Below are 15,590 nucleotides of genomic sequence, written 5' to 3' on the forward strand. Positions count from 1 at the left end.
GAGACTATGGAAGATATAAGGCAGTGTGATGATAGATACTGTGGCAATGGTATGTTATATTTTAGAACTATTCGGCCCGAGTTAATAAGTAAGCCCCTTGAGTATAAGAGGATACTCAAGGGAAGGGAATCCTCACCCCCAAAATACAACTTTGAGGTTGTAAGATACAATCTCAACAACTAGGTTAGGCCAAGTACTACTTGGTACTTTGTATATGCAAGCAATACACTTGATACAAATATATAATGCCTCAATTTACTTATTTACATTTCTTATAGAGTGGCATATGAAAAGAGCGATACAATTAAGAGAATGTCTCTAAAATAAAAGACCAACCAAATGAAACTCTACTCAAAAGACTAACACCACTTAATGAGTTTGATGCGTGTTTGGTTCACGGTTATTTGAGGCCACGAAACGAAATTAAGAACATGACTTTCTTCCCACTTATGTGCTTGGATAACAGGAATATGATACTCCATTACTAGAGGTAATAGAGTGTAATATCAATTGGTTATCTGCAATATGGAGGCCCTTTTTTCCTTTCCTTTCCTTTCCTTTCCTTGAGTAGTGATTTTAACTTATATTCATGCAAAACAAGAGGTAATAGACTCATTATGTGTGGATGATGATTTTGAATGATAATTCATGACACAAAACTGAGATGAAACTACAACAAAACAATTTGGTGACTAAATAAACACTCAGAACAGGGTTATTTATACTAAAACAATAAGCTACGGCTATTTTTCAATCCCAAAAAACTAGCCGTTGGGCTTTAAAAAGGTAATTTTTACATTTGGGAATTTGGTGAATTATATTTTAAAATAGGGGTATTTGGTGAAATAAGTTACATTGTAGGGGCATTTGGTGAATTAGAAAAGTAGGCTAACGGCGGACTAACGGCGTGTCATTAGTAAGGGTAGTTTGGGTATTATATTAAAGGTGAGGGGTATTTGGTGAATTTCTGAAAGTTGAGGGGCATTTGGTGAATTTCGTGAAAATTGAGGGGTATTTCATGAAAAATCCGAAAAATAAAATTTTTTAGGCAAGTCTTTTTTAAAGGTCGAACACACTTATATTATTCAAAGTAGCAACCCGATACATCGTTCGGGCAACAAACTAGTATCAACGTCCTTCTCCATCTCAACGGTACAACTAAAAATCATCGTTGACCACCATCCATTTAAGTATCCATGTTTCATGCCTGCGCTAATATCCGCGTAATTTTTTATTTAACAAATACATTACAACTAAAATTAACAATACTACGTATAATGGGTTGTTAACGCCTATATAAACAAGCTTGATTTTTTCAAGTACAAATTAATACACTTTGCACATATTATTCCAAAGGATAAAACATAAGTAGGTGGGGTAAAAATCAATATATTTCGTACATTATTATTCCGGGAATCAAACATAAGTGGGTGGGATAAACGAGTGCAATGCATGGCGGGTTCAACATAAAATCAACACCCGCCCCGTCAACCATGACCTATACAAATTTTATACCCATCTACATCACAAAATCCGCCAAACCTTTCCCTATCTCACCTACGTGGGCGGGTATGGGATGGGTCTCCAACAAAACCACCCACATACATCCGTAGGTTATGCTTTTTGCTTAAACCAAATTGTTCCAACTGACATAACGTATAAGATGATTCAGCCACAACAGACTACTACAGAGTACCAAGTATTGTTTTTTCATACAAAACCTCATCTTACATTGCCTCAACACCTCTTACAAACTGATTCAATTGGATAAACATAATTAGAAAATGGAAGATATATTCCAAGACAAAATTGGATCAACCCAACGTCGGCGGTATACTGACCAGAGCGAATGTTCAACATAAACTCAACAAATTTCTCCAAGACACGACACTAACAACGGATTACATGGTACTGAAAGATTTACAAAGTTACAAGCCGTGGTGAAATGTAAGCAACCTAAGAAATGAGGGGGTTTGACAAACAAGTATTTCACCAGCTCTGCAATCTAATCATGCCAGCGTAAAACTCCATCTTCTCCTACAGAAGCCAGAACTTCAATCCGTACATCCAGAACAGCCTGCAAACACCAAATGATGAAATTGAGACTGACAGACCACGACTAAGCAGCAAGGGTAAAGTCGAGCTTTGTTGCTCGGATCATTCACCTACATTGTCCTACTCGCATCATACCCGTATCAGACATGGGTGTGAATACTATTTTTTTTTCTTAAGGTAAGATGAAGTGCCCTACCGGGTCGGAATCTGGCACGGGCCAACCTGCCCGGGTTAGTAGGCTAGACACTTTGAGAGTGGGGGGGCAGGTAAGGGGAACCCTCCCTCAAAGTGTTCCTAATGGGGATTAAACCCCCAACCTTTTGGTTGGAAGGTGGAATCCTTTCCACTAGGCCAAGGCATTACTTGGTCATGGGTGTGAATATGTGAACCCTCAAAATAGAAAGAAAAAAATCCAAAGGGAAACCATAGGTGTCCAACTATCCAAGTCTAACGTGAGTAACATAGGAGACGGCTCAGAGGAGTAGCAGTAAATCACTGTGCTAAGAATTCCATGTTACAATTATCACCAGTTCACCACTGTAGATGAAGACAATCCCGGTATTCCGATATGGTAGTATTACTAAATAGCACTGTACAATGCATTTAGCTTTGATGTTCATGGCTAAGCAGTTGCACATTAACCAACGTATGACCTGTAAGCACGTACAGCAAGATCAAGAAGCAAGGCTTCTGGCTTCACTACTGGGTGGCAGAGACCTCTACAAATAACATCTACCCTGTGTAATTACGTTACAAATCTAGCAGTTTGCAAAGCAATGTCTCTACAAGTTTTAGACCTCAGCTTAACAAGGAAAACAAATATACATATATCACAGAAGACCAAAGTATGTAACCAATATGTGAAGTTAAAAAAAGTTACCTGTGTATTTCTACAATTAACCAGTCTACACTCTTCCAAGGGGCCTTCTAGTGACCAACTCTCCCATACATCGAAGCTGTGACTGGCAAATACAAATTCCATCTTTCTATTTATCTGCACCATCAAAATTTCTGGATGAATTATAACTTTGTAAAGAAGTGAACCTCAATCAAAATACCAACAATTCATCATCACTAAACCCCAAACCCTTGATACCAAGAGTGAGCTATAAGAAAGGGTTTATATCAATTCATTTAATTAGAAGAGAAATTATGGATCGTCTGATATAGGACATTTGCAAGTGAAAAGGGGATAACAATGAGCAACAAATCAGAGGCTGACGCGGGGGATCAAATGAAGAAACAAAAGAAAAATCATAAGAGATGCAAAGTGAGGCACTGATAAGCCTAGCAGACACCAAGATGAACTTTAACTAATAACAAGTACTGCAATTAGACATTGATATCTACTATCTAGTGCCATGAATCTCTTAAAGAAAAATGAATTTACAATCAGTAGTATGTTCAAATACTTTCAAATACTGATAGTCAATATTTTCTTTTATATTTGTCTGATCCGTCTCATAATGACAGATACACTTCTTCTCATAATAGCATGGCCAATGGAATAAGAAAGCAAGTAATGTAGCACTTAGTGACAAAGAACCTAAAGGTCTTTCAGAAATGAGGATACCTGCAACAATTTCCCACCAGCTGCAAGAGATCGCAATCCAATTGTGTCCTACAATACACAACATGCAATCTCGTCAGTCAAAAAAACAATAAAAAATCGGAATCTCTTTTCAGGATAAATCAATCCAACGATATCCAAGCACAAATGTCCACAACTGAACTGACCTTGCTTCCAAAAACAACAAGGAACTGAGCTCCAGGGTCTCTTTTGGTAACACTGTGCATTATATCAAGGAACCAACCACCCCCCTTCACCCTTTGTCTTGAGACATGCAGCACAGAGCGCTCCCTTGCATGTAAAGCTATAACACAACCATCTTTAAGTAATTCCCCAGATTTCCTACTAGTGCTCTTGCCTGGTTTCTGAAACAAGTCGGAAGATGATTCTTGCACCAATTCTATCGATGTTTTCCTACTTCTTGAGTCTTCAGGTGAAGCACAACGGGAACCAGAACTTTGCACCTGCTCAGTACCACTCATAGCAGTCTCATCTTCCTGCTGCGAATTACTTTCTTTCTCTAAGATATCCCCGGATTTAAGTTGGGACTTTTGGCGAGCATGTCTCTTTTTAGCCTTTTTACTTGATCTACTACGTTTTGTTTCAGATCGGGCGGAACTATTTGGAGACAAACCTGAAACCTGATGCTGATTAGGAGAATCTAATTGTATAGACGATTTCCTATTGGAGCTTTCGGGAGCCGTTGAGTTATCAATTGACAGGTGCCCAGGAACTGGACTCTGTGGCACTCTTTCTCTATCTTGTTTATCAGAATGCTCATTTTCAAAGGTTATTTCACTTTCCTCTTCCTCATCATCAGAGACAGCACTACTCGGAACAACACCTTCAATGAAGTAAGATTGCAATAAAGAAATTGCCTTTTCTCTTATCTCCATCCATACTTCTTCGCTGTAATCTGCACTTCGTGGAAGTACCAACACATTAGGCATCTCCCTGATCTGAAAAACATCATGAACCAACTATATTAGAGGAAAAAGGCACAAGTGGTTATGTCAAATACAAATGCACTTCCCCTGACTCAAAACATCACCACCAAATAAATAATAACACTACTAGTTATTTCAAAGCAAAAAGGTTACTGGCTAGAATACAAAAAACACACTCTCCTCTCATGGTCACTGATAATAAGGTGTTACACATGACTGATTTCACATCAGCATTATACGAAATATATAAAAGAAAAGATATCTCAAGATTTTGCTAAAGATGTATACACATACAGAGAGAAATGTTTTCACAAAACTAGCTAAAAGACAGTAGCATATGTACATGAAATATACAACGGCCATGCAGTCCTTTACGAGTTTCATAACCGGGAGTGCAAGCTGTGTGTGGATGCACCGATGCATAATTATACATGTAATTTCTATTTCATACTAGTGAACTTACCCATGCTTCCATCCACTGTGGCCCTTCTGCACCATCCAGAGCACAGCCAGCAAGGGTCCCATCAATCAATAGCTGCTTCACAGCACAATCATCCAAAAGCTGACTGCTTCCAGTGTTCACCAGATATGCCCCTGAATAGAAAGTACATATTCACATCAAAAAGGGAAACCAGGTGAAAGGCAATTGCTTTTAGCATGCAATAATTAAGATTACCAGGCTTGATATGCTGCAAGCATTCAGCATTTATAATCTGGACAGTCTCATCTGTCAAAGCGCAATGGAGAGAGATCACATCACTTGCAGCCAGTAAATCGTTAAGTGTCTCCATTTTCCTGGCAGCAGGGGGGAATATTATCGACCTGCTTACTTGTGCCTGAAAAAAATGTAAGGGGTAACTCAGAGATACAAATTCCCAAAGAGCTTCCAACACAAAGCTGAGAATTCAGATATATTAAGAGCTTCAAGTCACTCAAACTCTTTCGCATGCATTCATCATACTGGTCATCAAAGCACCTAAAACGAATTCGGGAATTATATACTCCACTAACCTCTTACATGTTGCTACAAGAGCAGATAGCCAGATACTATCTAGAATCACAACATGTTCATATTAATATGTGACTCTTACCCACTTACCCTTTATGGAGAGAACGAGTAGGTGGAAGCTGAGATTGGCAAACTAAACGGATTTCCAACAGAAGTTGAGTACTCCTCCTCGTGTCAAAATGTATCTCAAAATTCAGCAATAAATGCAACAAAACTAAGAATCATCAACTCCCCAAGCATTTCATTCCCAAAAGAAAAGATCAAAAATTGTACGCAAGCCAGCCAACCAATATTTCTGGCAATGATTGTGACTTTAGTTGTCATTTTGGCACTATAAAGATCTGATTACAAAGCTAAAACAGAAGTGAATATGTTTAAACGGACTGCCTCTGTTTCACACGTCTGCACACTCCTTTGAGCTTCCTTTTGGACAATTCTACTCTCTTCATAAGCTAAAATAGACCAGAAATAATCAAGATCACTACTTTTTCCTCGATAACCAGGCATACACAGATACAGAATTAACCTAGATTCAATGTCAAACTAACTATAGAAATCATTCCCCCAAACTCTCCTCCCCCACCTAAAAAGTAGTATGGACAAATCGCTCTCTTCGTTATCTAAAAACCAGAGCTCAAACAATCAAAATTATTTTATTCATCACAAAACCCAGCTTTTTGCAAGAACCATTCCTCAATTACTTACAATTAACCACAACATTCTAACAACCCAACTCGCCACGGTAAAGATCAAAATTTTCGTTCTCAAGAGTCGATCTTTCGCAAGTAACATTCATCATTTCCATACAATTGAACCAAATTTTCGTAATTAAACAAAAGTGTGAAACAATCAAAACCTTACAATTACCTGGGAGACATCAAAGTAGAGCACGTTCATCTTAAATGACAAACTCCTGGTAGCCAAAGACCTAGCAGACGCAGATCTCCCAACAATTCCAAGCACTAACCCCCGACACCGTCGCATCCCCCTACAAAGCGGTTGCACAGACCCTAACCACCCAGAAGAAGAGAGAGAATGCCGCGACAACAGATGCGTCCGTCGCAGTAGACCGAGAATAAGAGCCATCACGGTGTCCGCGATCTCCTCGGAACGAGAGACGTCCACGTGAACAAGCCGGAGTCCTAGATCGGCGGCTAAAGCGGAGTCTACGGCGCGGTCGGATGAGCCGAGACAAAGGACAAGCTGCCATGGGCGAAGACGGCGTTGGGCAGCTCGCGGGAGGAAAGCGAGCGAGTGGAGGAGAACAGCGGCGGCTGACTCAATTCTTCCGTCGGCTAATCGATTCAAGCCGACGTGTTCGATGGCGGCGATTCCGGAAAGGGAGTCCTGTTCCAAAACATTGTCTTCGATGCAGTTTAGGGTTACGACTAAGGGTATGGGTGACGTGGGCTTGTTGTGGTTACCCATTGATTTCTGCCCTTTTCCACTACTCGTGGTGGTGGTGATCGACATTTAATGAGCAACACCGGTTTCGGTGGGCGGTGGCGGTTGTGGTGGTGAATTGAGAGCTGTTTTTAGGGGTTCATTTCATTTGGAATTCAGCAACTGTAATTTCAAAATGCAGGGACTACTTTCTCTCTCCTCTGTCGGATAGTAAATTTGAGAAGCGATAGAGGGCGAAAGCGGGAGAAAGGAGAGAGAGAGAAAAAAGAAAAATGAAAAAAGGGGGGAAGAGCCGAAGAGGAACTGAGCTCAAACTAAAATTGAGATGTCGGAATCCTGTTTTCAAATTTCAGATGTATCAAATTGAAACCATGTTCACTTTTTCCTTTGAATTTGTTTTTGGAGTTTTATGTCATTTTATTCATAATCTTGTGATTGTAATTTGAAATGAGGGATGACCGGTTAATTATATAATCTCCTTAATTCCGAACAATTTCTCTAGATATTGCTAAAATTAAAATAAATTTTCCTTTTGCATTGGTTTAAAAATCAGTAGTATGGTTCATATAGAATTGAATAAAATCGTATAAGGTCATTTGTTTAATTTTGGTCCACCATAGAACATTTAACGACAATAACGGTCTTATTTATAATATCGCTAACACCATTAGCGGTTTTACAGGGTTGGAAATTCTCTAGTACCTTATGAATTATGATGTTTTATTCCTTCTAAATAAAAATCGCTAATACGATAGCATAAATCCGCTATGGGTGATACCGGTTTTACTATTCAAACCTCAAATTATGATAACGGTTTATTGCTCTAAAAGATGAATGGAGTTATTAGATGATCCTATCCATGAGAATTAGTTTTTAAATCTATGTAAATGGGGAAATCATTTGGTTTTAATAATATCTCGGAAAATCGTTCATTAATTCCTTATGGAGAAACGAACATGTCAACTTGTCAAGTGACTTTATAATACTCCCTTTGTCCCATAATAGTTTTGCAGTTATTGGGCACACATTTTTAGGAGATAAGTTGTTGTTTTGTCATCAAATAATCCCCTTTGTTTTGACATAATACAGTTGTTGTTTTGTCATCAAATAATCCCCTTTGTTTTGACATAATACGGACATTTTGACTTTTGACACTATTCATAAATTTTAATTTTACTATCATTTGTGATTTATGGGTAAGGAAAAAATATAGTCGCGTGGAGTCTTGTTTGATTCGACGTGATATATACCTTCGGAATATCAACTTTTTATAATTTTACGAATACAAAATTAGAGATAATAATGGTCAAACATTTACATTGGCAAGCGTGAAAAAATAAACAATAGTGAGGAAAATAGAAGTGTGAAAGCTAATCTACGACAGATGAAAATGGAAAGTTAACAAAAACGCAATGCAAATTAATAATGAGTAGGTCTCGTCTGAGACCTCATACGCGTAAGACCAGTGATGTCAGTATTATAAAGTATAACTATTTGATTGAAGAGTACAATTAATAATTGTACAATATAACTATTCAATCAATTGGGTAACTTTTTTTTTGACGGGAATTTGGGTAACTGTTTAATTAAAAATTACTCTGTATAATTATTTGCTAAAAACTTTGTATGATATATAAGACCGTCATATATAAGATTTTGTATTTAACAGTACACTTGTAAGTAATTATTATGTGAAATTGCAATGATAAATCGATCCAATGCAACAGGAAATGTTATGGAAATTAACGTTCTTCTCAAATTATTGGCATCGTACTGCCTTCTTTTTTTCCCAGAGGTAAACATTTTATACTAATATAAACTATGGAGTATGACTAGAATTGTCATATTACAAATGTTCGATACTATAAATCTATCTCTAAGGGAAACTGGTTGCAACATATACGTATGCTCTTGGAGACACTAAAAGTGGTGTTACCGAAATGTCCCTCTCCTCTTGGCTTATATAATAGAGATTACATAATGTCCTTTTACGAACAATTTCATAATCATACACAATATCCGTCAACCTTTATAATTGTCATCCCCATGGTGTGATGAGAAATTAGTTTTGTGGATAAGAATAACAAACCATTTGCGTTCATGGCATGTATCTAATGTAAGAGATAGAGTTTATTTCTCAGAGTTTGTATTTATGGGCAAATGTACTAATTTTGTGTTAATTGTCATGTTATGCGTAATGAGAAATAGTTTTGTTGGTAGGTTATTTTTCCTTGTTGGAGAGTTATTCCTACAAGGGAAAGGAATTGTGATCAAATGGTCTCATAGAAACAATTTCTATTAATACTATGCTTGATCAACATAACATTATTGTCTTTTCTTTTTATTGAAGGAGTAAGGCCCTGTTTAGTTTACCTTATTTTTCTTGATCTGATTTGATCTGATTTGGTCTGGTCTGGTCTGGTCTGATCTGATCTGAACTTATTTTTTCTGATCTGATCTGAACTTATTTTTTCTGATATGGTCTGTTCTGATCTGATTTGGTCTGATATGATCTGATCTGATTCTTCATAATTAAGTTTAAACAAAAATCTACATTTATTAATATTAAACGACTTACGTGTAAAATAAATGTTACACAAATTTATAATATTGATATTATTTATTTGACTTTGCTCATGATTTAACTATTCCTTATGTTAGATAGACCTACACATGATCTAGATAGATCGGTTATGATCTAGACATATAAGTTCAGTTCTGGATATGATCTGTACAGATCGATTCTGATCTGGACATGATCTGTACAGATCGATTCTGATCTGGACATGATTTGTACAGATCGATTCTGATCTGGACATGATTTGTACAGATCTGTTATGTTTGGACATGATCAGTTCTGATCTGGACATGATCTGTACAATTCAGTTCAAGTTCTGATCTGAAATTGATCTGTTCAGTTCAATTCTGATCTGAACATGATCTGTACATATCAGTTCATATCAGTTCTGATCTGGACATGATCTGTACAGATCAGGTTTGATCTGGATAGATCAGTTCTGCTCTGGACATGATCTTTACAGATCATTTCTGATCTAGACATCATCCGTACATATCAGTTCTGATATGTACAGACCAGTTCTGATCAGGTCATGATCAGTATAAATCAATTCTGATATGGACATGATCTTTGCCGATCAATTCTGATCTGAACATAATCTGTACAGAGTCGATATCTAGACCAGTTATAATCTGGACATATCGATTCTGATCTGGATAATGGATATGATCTGTACAAATCGGTTTTGATCTGAACATATTGGTTATATAAGGATTGGTTCTGGTGTAGAAAAGATCTTTGCAGATTTGAACATGATCTGTATTGATCAGTTATGATCTAGATATTATCTGATTCTATCAGTTCTGGTCTAGATATATAATGGTTTTGATTTATAAAAATCGGTTTTGATATGAACATGACTTGATCATATCTTTTCTGATCTGGACTTAATGGTTTTAATTTGGACATGATGAATTTGAATGTTTCGTTAATGTATTTTTATGCCTTAAGTAATAGATTTTAATTGCACCGACAACAACATTCTTTTTTATTAAAGCAATAATAGTAATAAATATTAAATATTATAACAATGATATAAATATATAATAATAATCATCATCGTAATAATCTGGTATGATCTGAGCTTATTTTTTCTGATCTGATCTGATCTGAACTTATTTTTTCTGATATGATCTGATCTGGTCTGATCTGATCTGATCTAATCTGAAATAAGTAATAAGGTCCTGAAATAAGGTGAACTAAACAGGGCCTAACATAATTTTTCAATGAATAAACAAATTTATTTTTGCAAATATTTTAAAGATAGTCGTCCTCGAACAATATTTACTACGTTAAACTGAGTTCAGAATTTTAGTAAGTTAATATGTATCATAAATTCGCAAATACCAGAAGCATCCCCAACAACCGGACCAAACCTTGCTTGATATGGAGTAAATCAAGCCCTTCTTTCTTGAAATGGGGTCGAAGGTAGTCGTAGAGGCCATACCATTTCAATATTTCACATGGGGCTTGGGGCCGTGGGGGGTAGAGGCCATGCTAAGTCATGTGACATTGCTGATTCTAATTACCAAGTAATCCGCATCTAACAATCTTAACAATTGGTAAAAGTCTCATCAATTTGGTAAAACTCGTTCAAGTGGGTCATTTCACAAGGATTCTGGTTACCAATTCCCGATAATTAACTAATTTAATTGCTCAAATTAGCTTATCAACCACCATCATAAACATCACCACCCAACTACATTAACATCAACATCATCAGATAAGGCCACCATGAACAAAACAACATTGTGACCAAGTCTAACGTTGGCCTACAACGTGTATCGGCTTGTATAACAACCTCTCATTTCCCTAAGAAATCAGCCTCTCATTTCTTTATGAAATCAATTTCCAAACGAACAAACAACTACGGAAATCAGTATCACATAATCAAGAAAATTTCAGTGCAACAAATCCTGATCACAGAAATCATCCACAACACAAGGAGTCGCCAAAATGGAACATATATATCCAAGCTAAATATTCTGGTGAAAATAGGTCACTCACATTACATTTTAACCAACAGAGATGTTAACTTAACAAATTCAGTGAGAAAGAATATACACTCAACAACGGGCATGCCAAAATTGCTTCTCTACAAAATGAAACAATATATGCAGAAAGCTAACACACTTGCTTAGATACATTAACGCAATTTCTACACCACCTTTCCTGGATAATGCTTTAACATCATCTCATGGTCCCAATATTTAGGTTACATACTGCAAAGTGCAAACCACTCTAACGACTATCTAACACTAATGTGAAATGCAACTTCCGAATTTCACTCAAACCAATCATACCTTTGCTACATGGGAAATTCTGAAAGTACTCCATGGCTGCCTTGATTGCTTCATATTATTAGCTATACACTGACTGCAGTTTTGTACAGATTCTAGCCTTTACCGAGGAGAAAACACGGTTATTAGTGTTGTGAGTTTCTAATCCACCATCATGGAATCTTGCAGCAGTTGCAATATAATTCCTTTTTTTCCCCATAAGAGTCCTTTCTTATAGATCAAGGAAGTGTTCGTTGTAGAATTAGAAGAATCTCCTCCTGAAGTTCCTGGTGGTGGTTTGATATGATCGCATAAGTAATCCAACACCAATACCAACTCCTAGACACATACCAAGACCAATACCAACACCAACTCTAACTCCAGCATTGAACCAAGTGAGCTGCCCATCCTCTCCTTCATAAACCTCATCTGGATACCAATTGTGCATTAACTTTCCTTCTGCTTCATACTCATCTTCAGCCTCAGTAATCTGCATTAAACAAAAATTGAATTTCAAAAATTGTATAAAAAGAAAATCATGCACTGGAGTATCTGTTAAGAACAAACAAGTGGAAAGCACTAGAAGGTTTGGTACAGATGGAGTGGCATCGAAATTGCAATATTTTTTATTTACTTTTATTAAAGAAAAACACAGGACAGAGTGAAGCAGCTGCCATATATCGACATATACCTTGGCCGGATGCAAGCAAGGAAAATGCAAACCCCACACCAGGTCTCCACTCAGCTTGAGGAAACTAAATCCCCCTAGGAATTATTATAGGTATTGGTTCTCGTTCTTCTCAACCATTAAATTTGGGCAGTGGCTGAGAATGGAGGCCTTGGAGAAACAGGCTTTGTTAGCTGAAGGGAATTGAGACTTTGTGAGGGGCCATTTACTCATTTTTACAGATTGCTTCAACAAAATAGCTTTCGTTATAAGGAGTAAGGTGGATACAGTTGCTAATGCTTGGTAAAATATGTGAGAAAGTGAATGAAGGCTCCGTTTGGTTTGGTGTAAAACGTTTTCATTGTAAAATGATTTTCCATGGAAAACATTTTTCAAGGGAAAACACAATTCCAAACTAGTTTTTCTTTGTTTGGTTCTTTAAAAGAAAATGGGAGAAGTTGGTGATGATTGAGGGGAAGAAAGGGAGGGAGGAAATGAGGAAAAGTAGTTTCCCTGCCTTTTAAATGGAAAAGATTTTTCCACCTTCGAGTGAGTTATGGAAAATAGTTCTTCATCCCTTGCTCAACCAAACAACGTAAAATGATTGAAAAGGGAAAAATCGTACGTTTTACACCTTACCAAACGGAGCCGAAGTGTATGAAAATGTTTGCACTCCTAGCCAATGTGGCAAATGTGAGCCGGTAGACCCTCTATATTTCCTATTCTAAAGTCCTCCGAAAAAACATCTGAGAACCTTAAGCTTATAATCAAATCTACAATATGAGTCCAGTTGGACAAAGTATCTAAAAATATCCGGGGATGTCTGGCGTTGGTTATATCCTACTAGAAGTTACCAAGCACTCAGCACACTGAGTATTTACCTCAAAATAATCTAAAATAAAGAACCCAAAAGCCTCCATATAAACCATAGGTAAAAAAGCTATTCATGCTGGTATACCTGATGTCGTGCAAATGTAACTATTGATTCAATACCCAGATACAGAAAATTAATTAGAATAGCACACACGATCAGCTCACTAAAATGATTTAATTTCAACTGTTAGGTATATGAAGCATGGATGCCTTCTTAAAGCTTAAAGGAGCATTCACTCATCTAAGAAGATCTCATTAGATATGTTTCCATGTTCCTGCTAGGCTGCTATTAGCAGGCATCTCCATGATAAGTTTATTCCCCAGATAATAGTTTGTTTGTTTGTTTGTTTCGCTTCAACTTGTGAGAGCTCTGTTCTCTACGTCACACCTCCCGCAGCTAACTTCTTAGGGGTAAAGAAGATAAGAAGGACTAGACTAAGCTTGAGATGAGAAATTATGGCATGGTCTAGGACCACCAGGTCATTCACGGTCCCGGTCCAGTTCAAATGTAAAGAGTCGCTTTAGATCATTCCAAGCATCCTCAAAACAGTACTTGTTTAGAATATCAGCGCCCTTTGCCATTAGTCGGAACCATAAATAACTTGGTGGCCCTCGAACATCTAATTTTTCTCATACAGCGTGATATTACGTAATCCCTCTGTTCTTTTAATATTCCTCATCACATATTCAATATGCTCAACTAAGCGTTCAATATGCTCAACTAAGCGTCTAAGCATGTGTGGCGGTGCCAGGTGTTTCGACTTTCTAATTTATGTAGCAGTGGTGGTGTTGGTATATCACAAATTATCAGTCTTTTTGTTAATACTAGTATCATTGCCAATTCCAAAATCTACCTTTACAATAACATAATTACTAAATTACTAAGACATCTCCTTACATTAAGGATCACCAAAATTCTAACAGTTCATGAAGATCAAAACAATATTAACAAAAAATATAAATCAGAAGTAAAATTTGAAAAATTATGAATTGAATTAGTTACCTGTAATTTCCGGTGAATCAAACCGTTGGCACCAACAACCTTTTGATCTTTCTCAGACTCGTCGGAAACCTCGGGAATCGCATCCAAATTACTATACCTTGGTGATTTCCTCCGAGGACTAACATTAATCATCTTCGTTAATATAACTGGTGTATCCGACCATCTTCCGGCGACGTAAACCTCAATGGAAGGCGACGAAATCCCTAATTTCGGCTGAAAAAACGCTGACGATGACGTTGACGACGAACCGCCGGCGTAACAATCCATACTCCAATCGTTTTCATACCTCCCAAGGGACCCACACAGAAGCAAATTATCCTTCTCACAAACCTCGAATTCCACACCACCGGAAATCTTAACGCTGTCGGTGCTAACATAGGTAACCTCGGAGGAATCTCTGTCAACGCGATCCCTGCGAAGCGTAGACGACGCCGTTTCGGAAGCAGGGATACGAGTGCCATTAATTTCAAGCGAAACGCCGAGTTCCTCCCGGATGTGTCGGAGGGTGAGGTGATCTGGCGCAGCGTCAATAGCGCAAGGTGCTATGCGGACGTAGAATAGCCGGATTTCGAACCAGATTGATGGAGGTGATTTCGGGGGCCCGCCACCTCCTCCGCCGTTCATCATGCGGTAGACTTTCGGTTTCGAGATTACTGAAAGGGTTGTTGATCCGGTGTTTGATTGATAATCCATTGCGAATAATAGGGGAGAAGAGGAAGAAATTATGATTTTTTCGGAAAAAATGATGAATTGGTGAGAGGATTTAGGGGCATAATTAGGGTTTTGTCGGGAGTTAATAGGAAATTTGTTGAGGTAAATAAGGGAAAAGTCGGAAGTGGGAAGAAGAGGATAGAAAGAGAGGGGAGAAAAGGGTGGAAAGGAAGAAGACGGAAGATTGTTGGAGTGAGAGTTTTTGTAGGAAAAGATTACTGTATTGCATTGGAGTTGACGATATTTATTTTAATTTTATTCTTATGTTAAGTTGGATGCAGGTTGTCTATCTTACACACGGATGCACCTAGTATTAGAGTTGACGAGACCAGATAGGAATTATCGTGTTATTAGGTGTTTTTTTTTATTTACTAATATTACTTCGTATTATTTATTAGCTTTACATTCATCATTCCCTACTTATCCTCATTACATGACAAATAAAGTATCAATATTTCATCCAATTTCTTTAGCTATACCAACTTTGACTTTGA

The 15,590-nt window shown here is 37.4% G+C and overlaps 1 protein-coding gene across 1 annotated transcript; it reads right to left on the reverse strand.

Annotated features, from left to right (window-relative positions):
• Positions 1-1,680: 1,680 nt before the first annotated feature.
• LOC110790019 (C-terminal binding protein AN) lies at positions 1,681-15,307 on the reverse strand. Its single transcript, XM_021994765.2, has 9 exons — positions 14,386-15,307; positions 12,115-12,332; positions 6,449-7,037; positions 5,249-5,408; positions 5,036-5,166; positions 3,793-4,584; positions 3,629-3,676; positions 2,936-3,049; positions 1,681-2,077 (listed from the first exon to the last, which is right to left on the reverse strand). Exons 1-9 carry the CDS (start codon positions 15,076-15,078, stop codon positions 2,006-2,008), a joined length of 2,817 nt encoding a protein of 938 aa, XP_021850457.1. The 5' UTR covers positions 15,079-15,307; the 3' UTR covers positions 1,681-2,005.
• Between the last annotated feature and the right edge of the window lie 283 nt (positions 15,308-15,590).

The sequence above is a fragment of the Spinacia oleracea genome, chromosome 2 (assembly GCF_020520425.1).
Source record: "Spinacia oleracea cultivar Varoflay chromosome 2, BTI_SOV_V1, whole genome shotgun sequence".
Classification (NCBI taxonomy): Eukaryota; Viridiplantae; Streptophyta; class Magnoliopsida; order Caryophyllales; family Amaranthaceae; genus Spinacia; species Spinacia oleracea.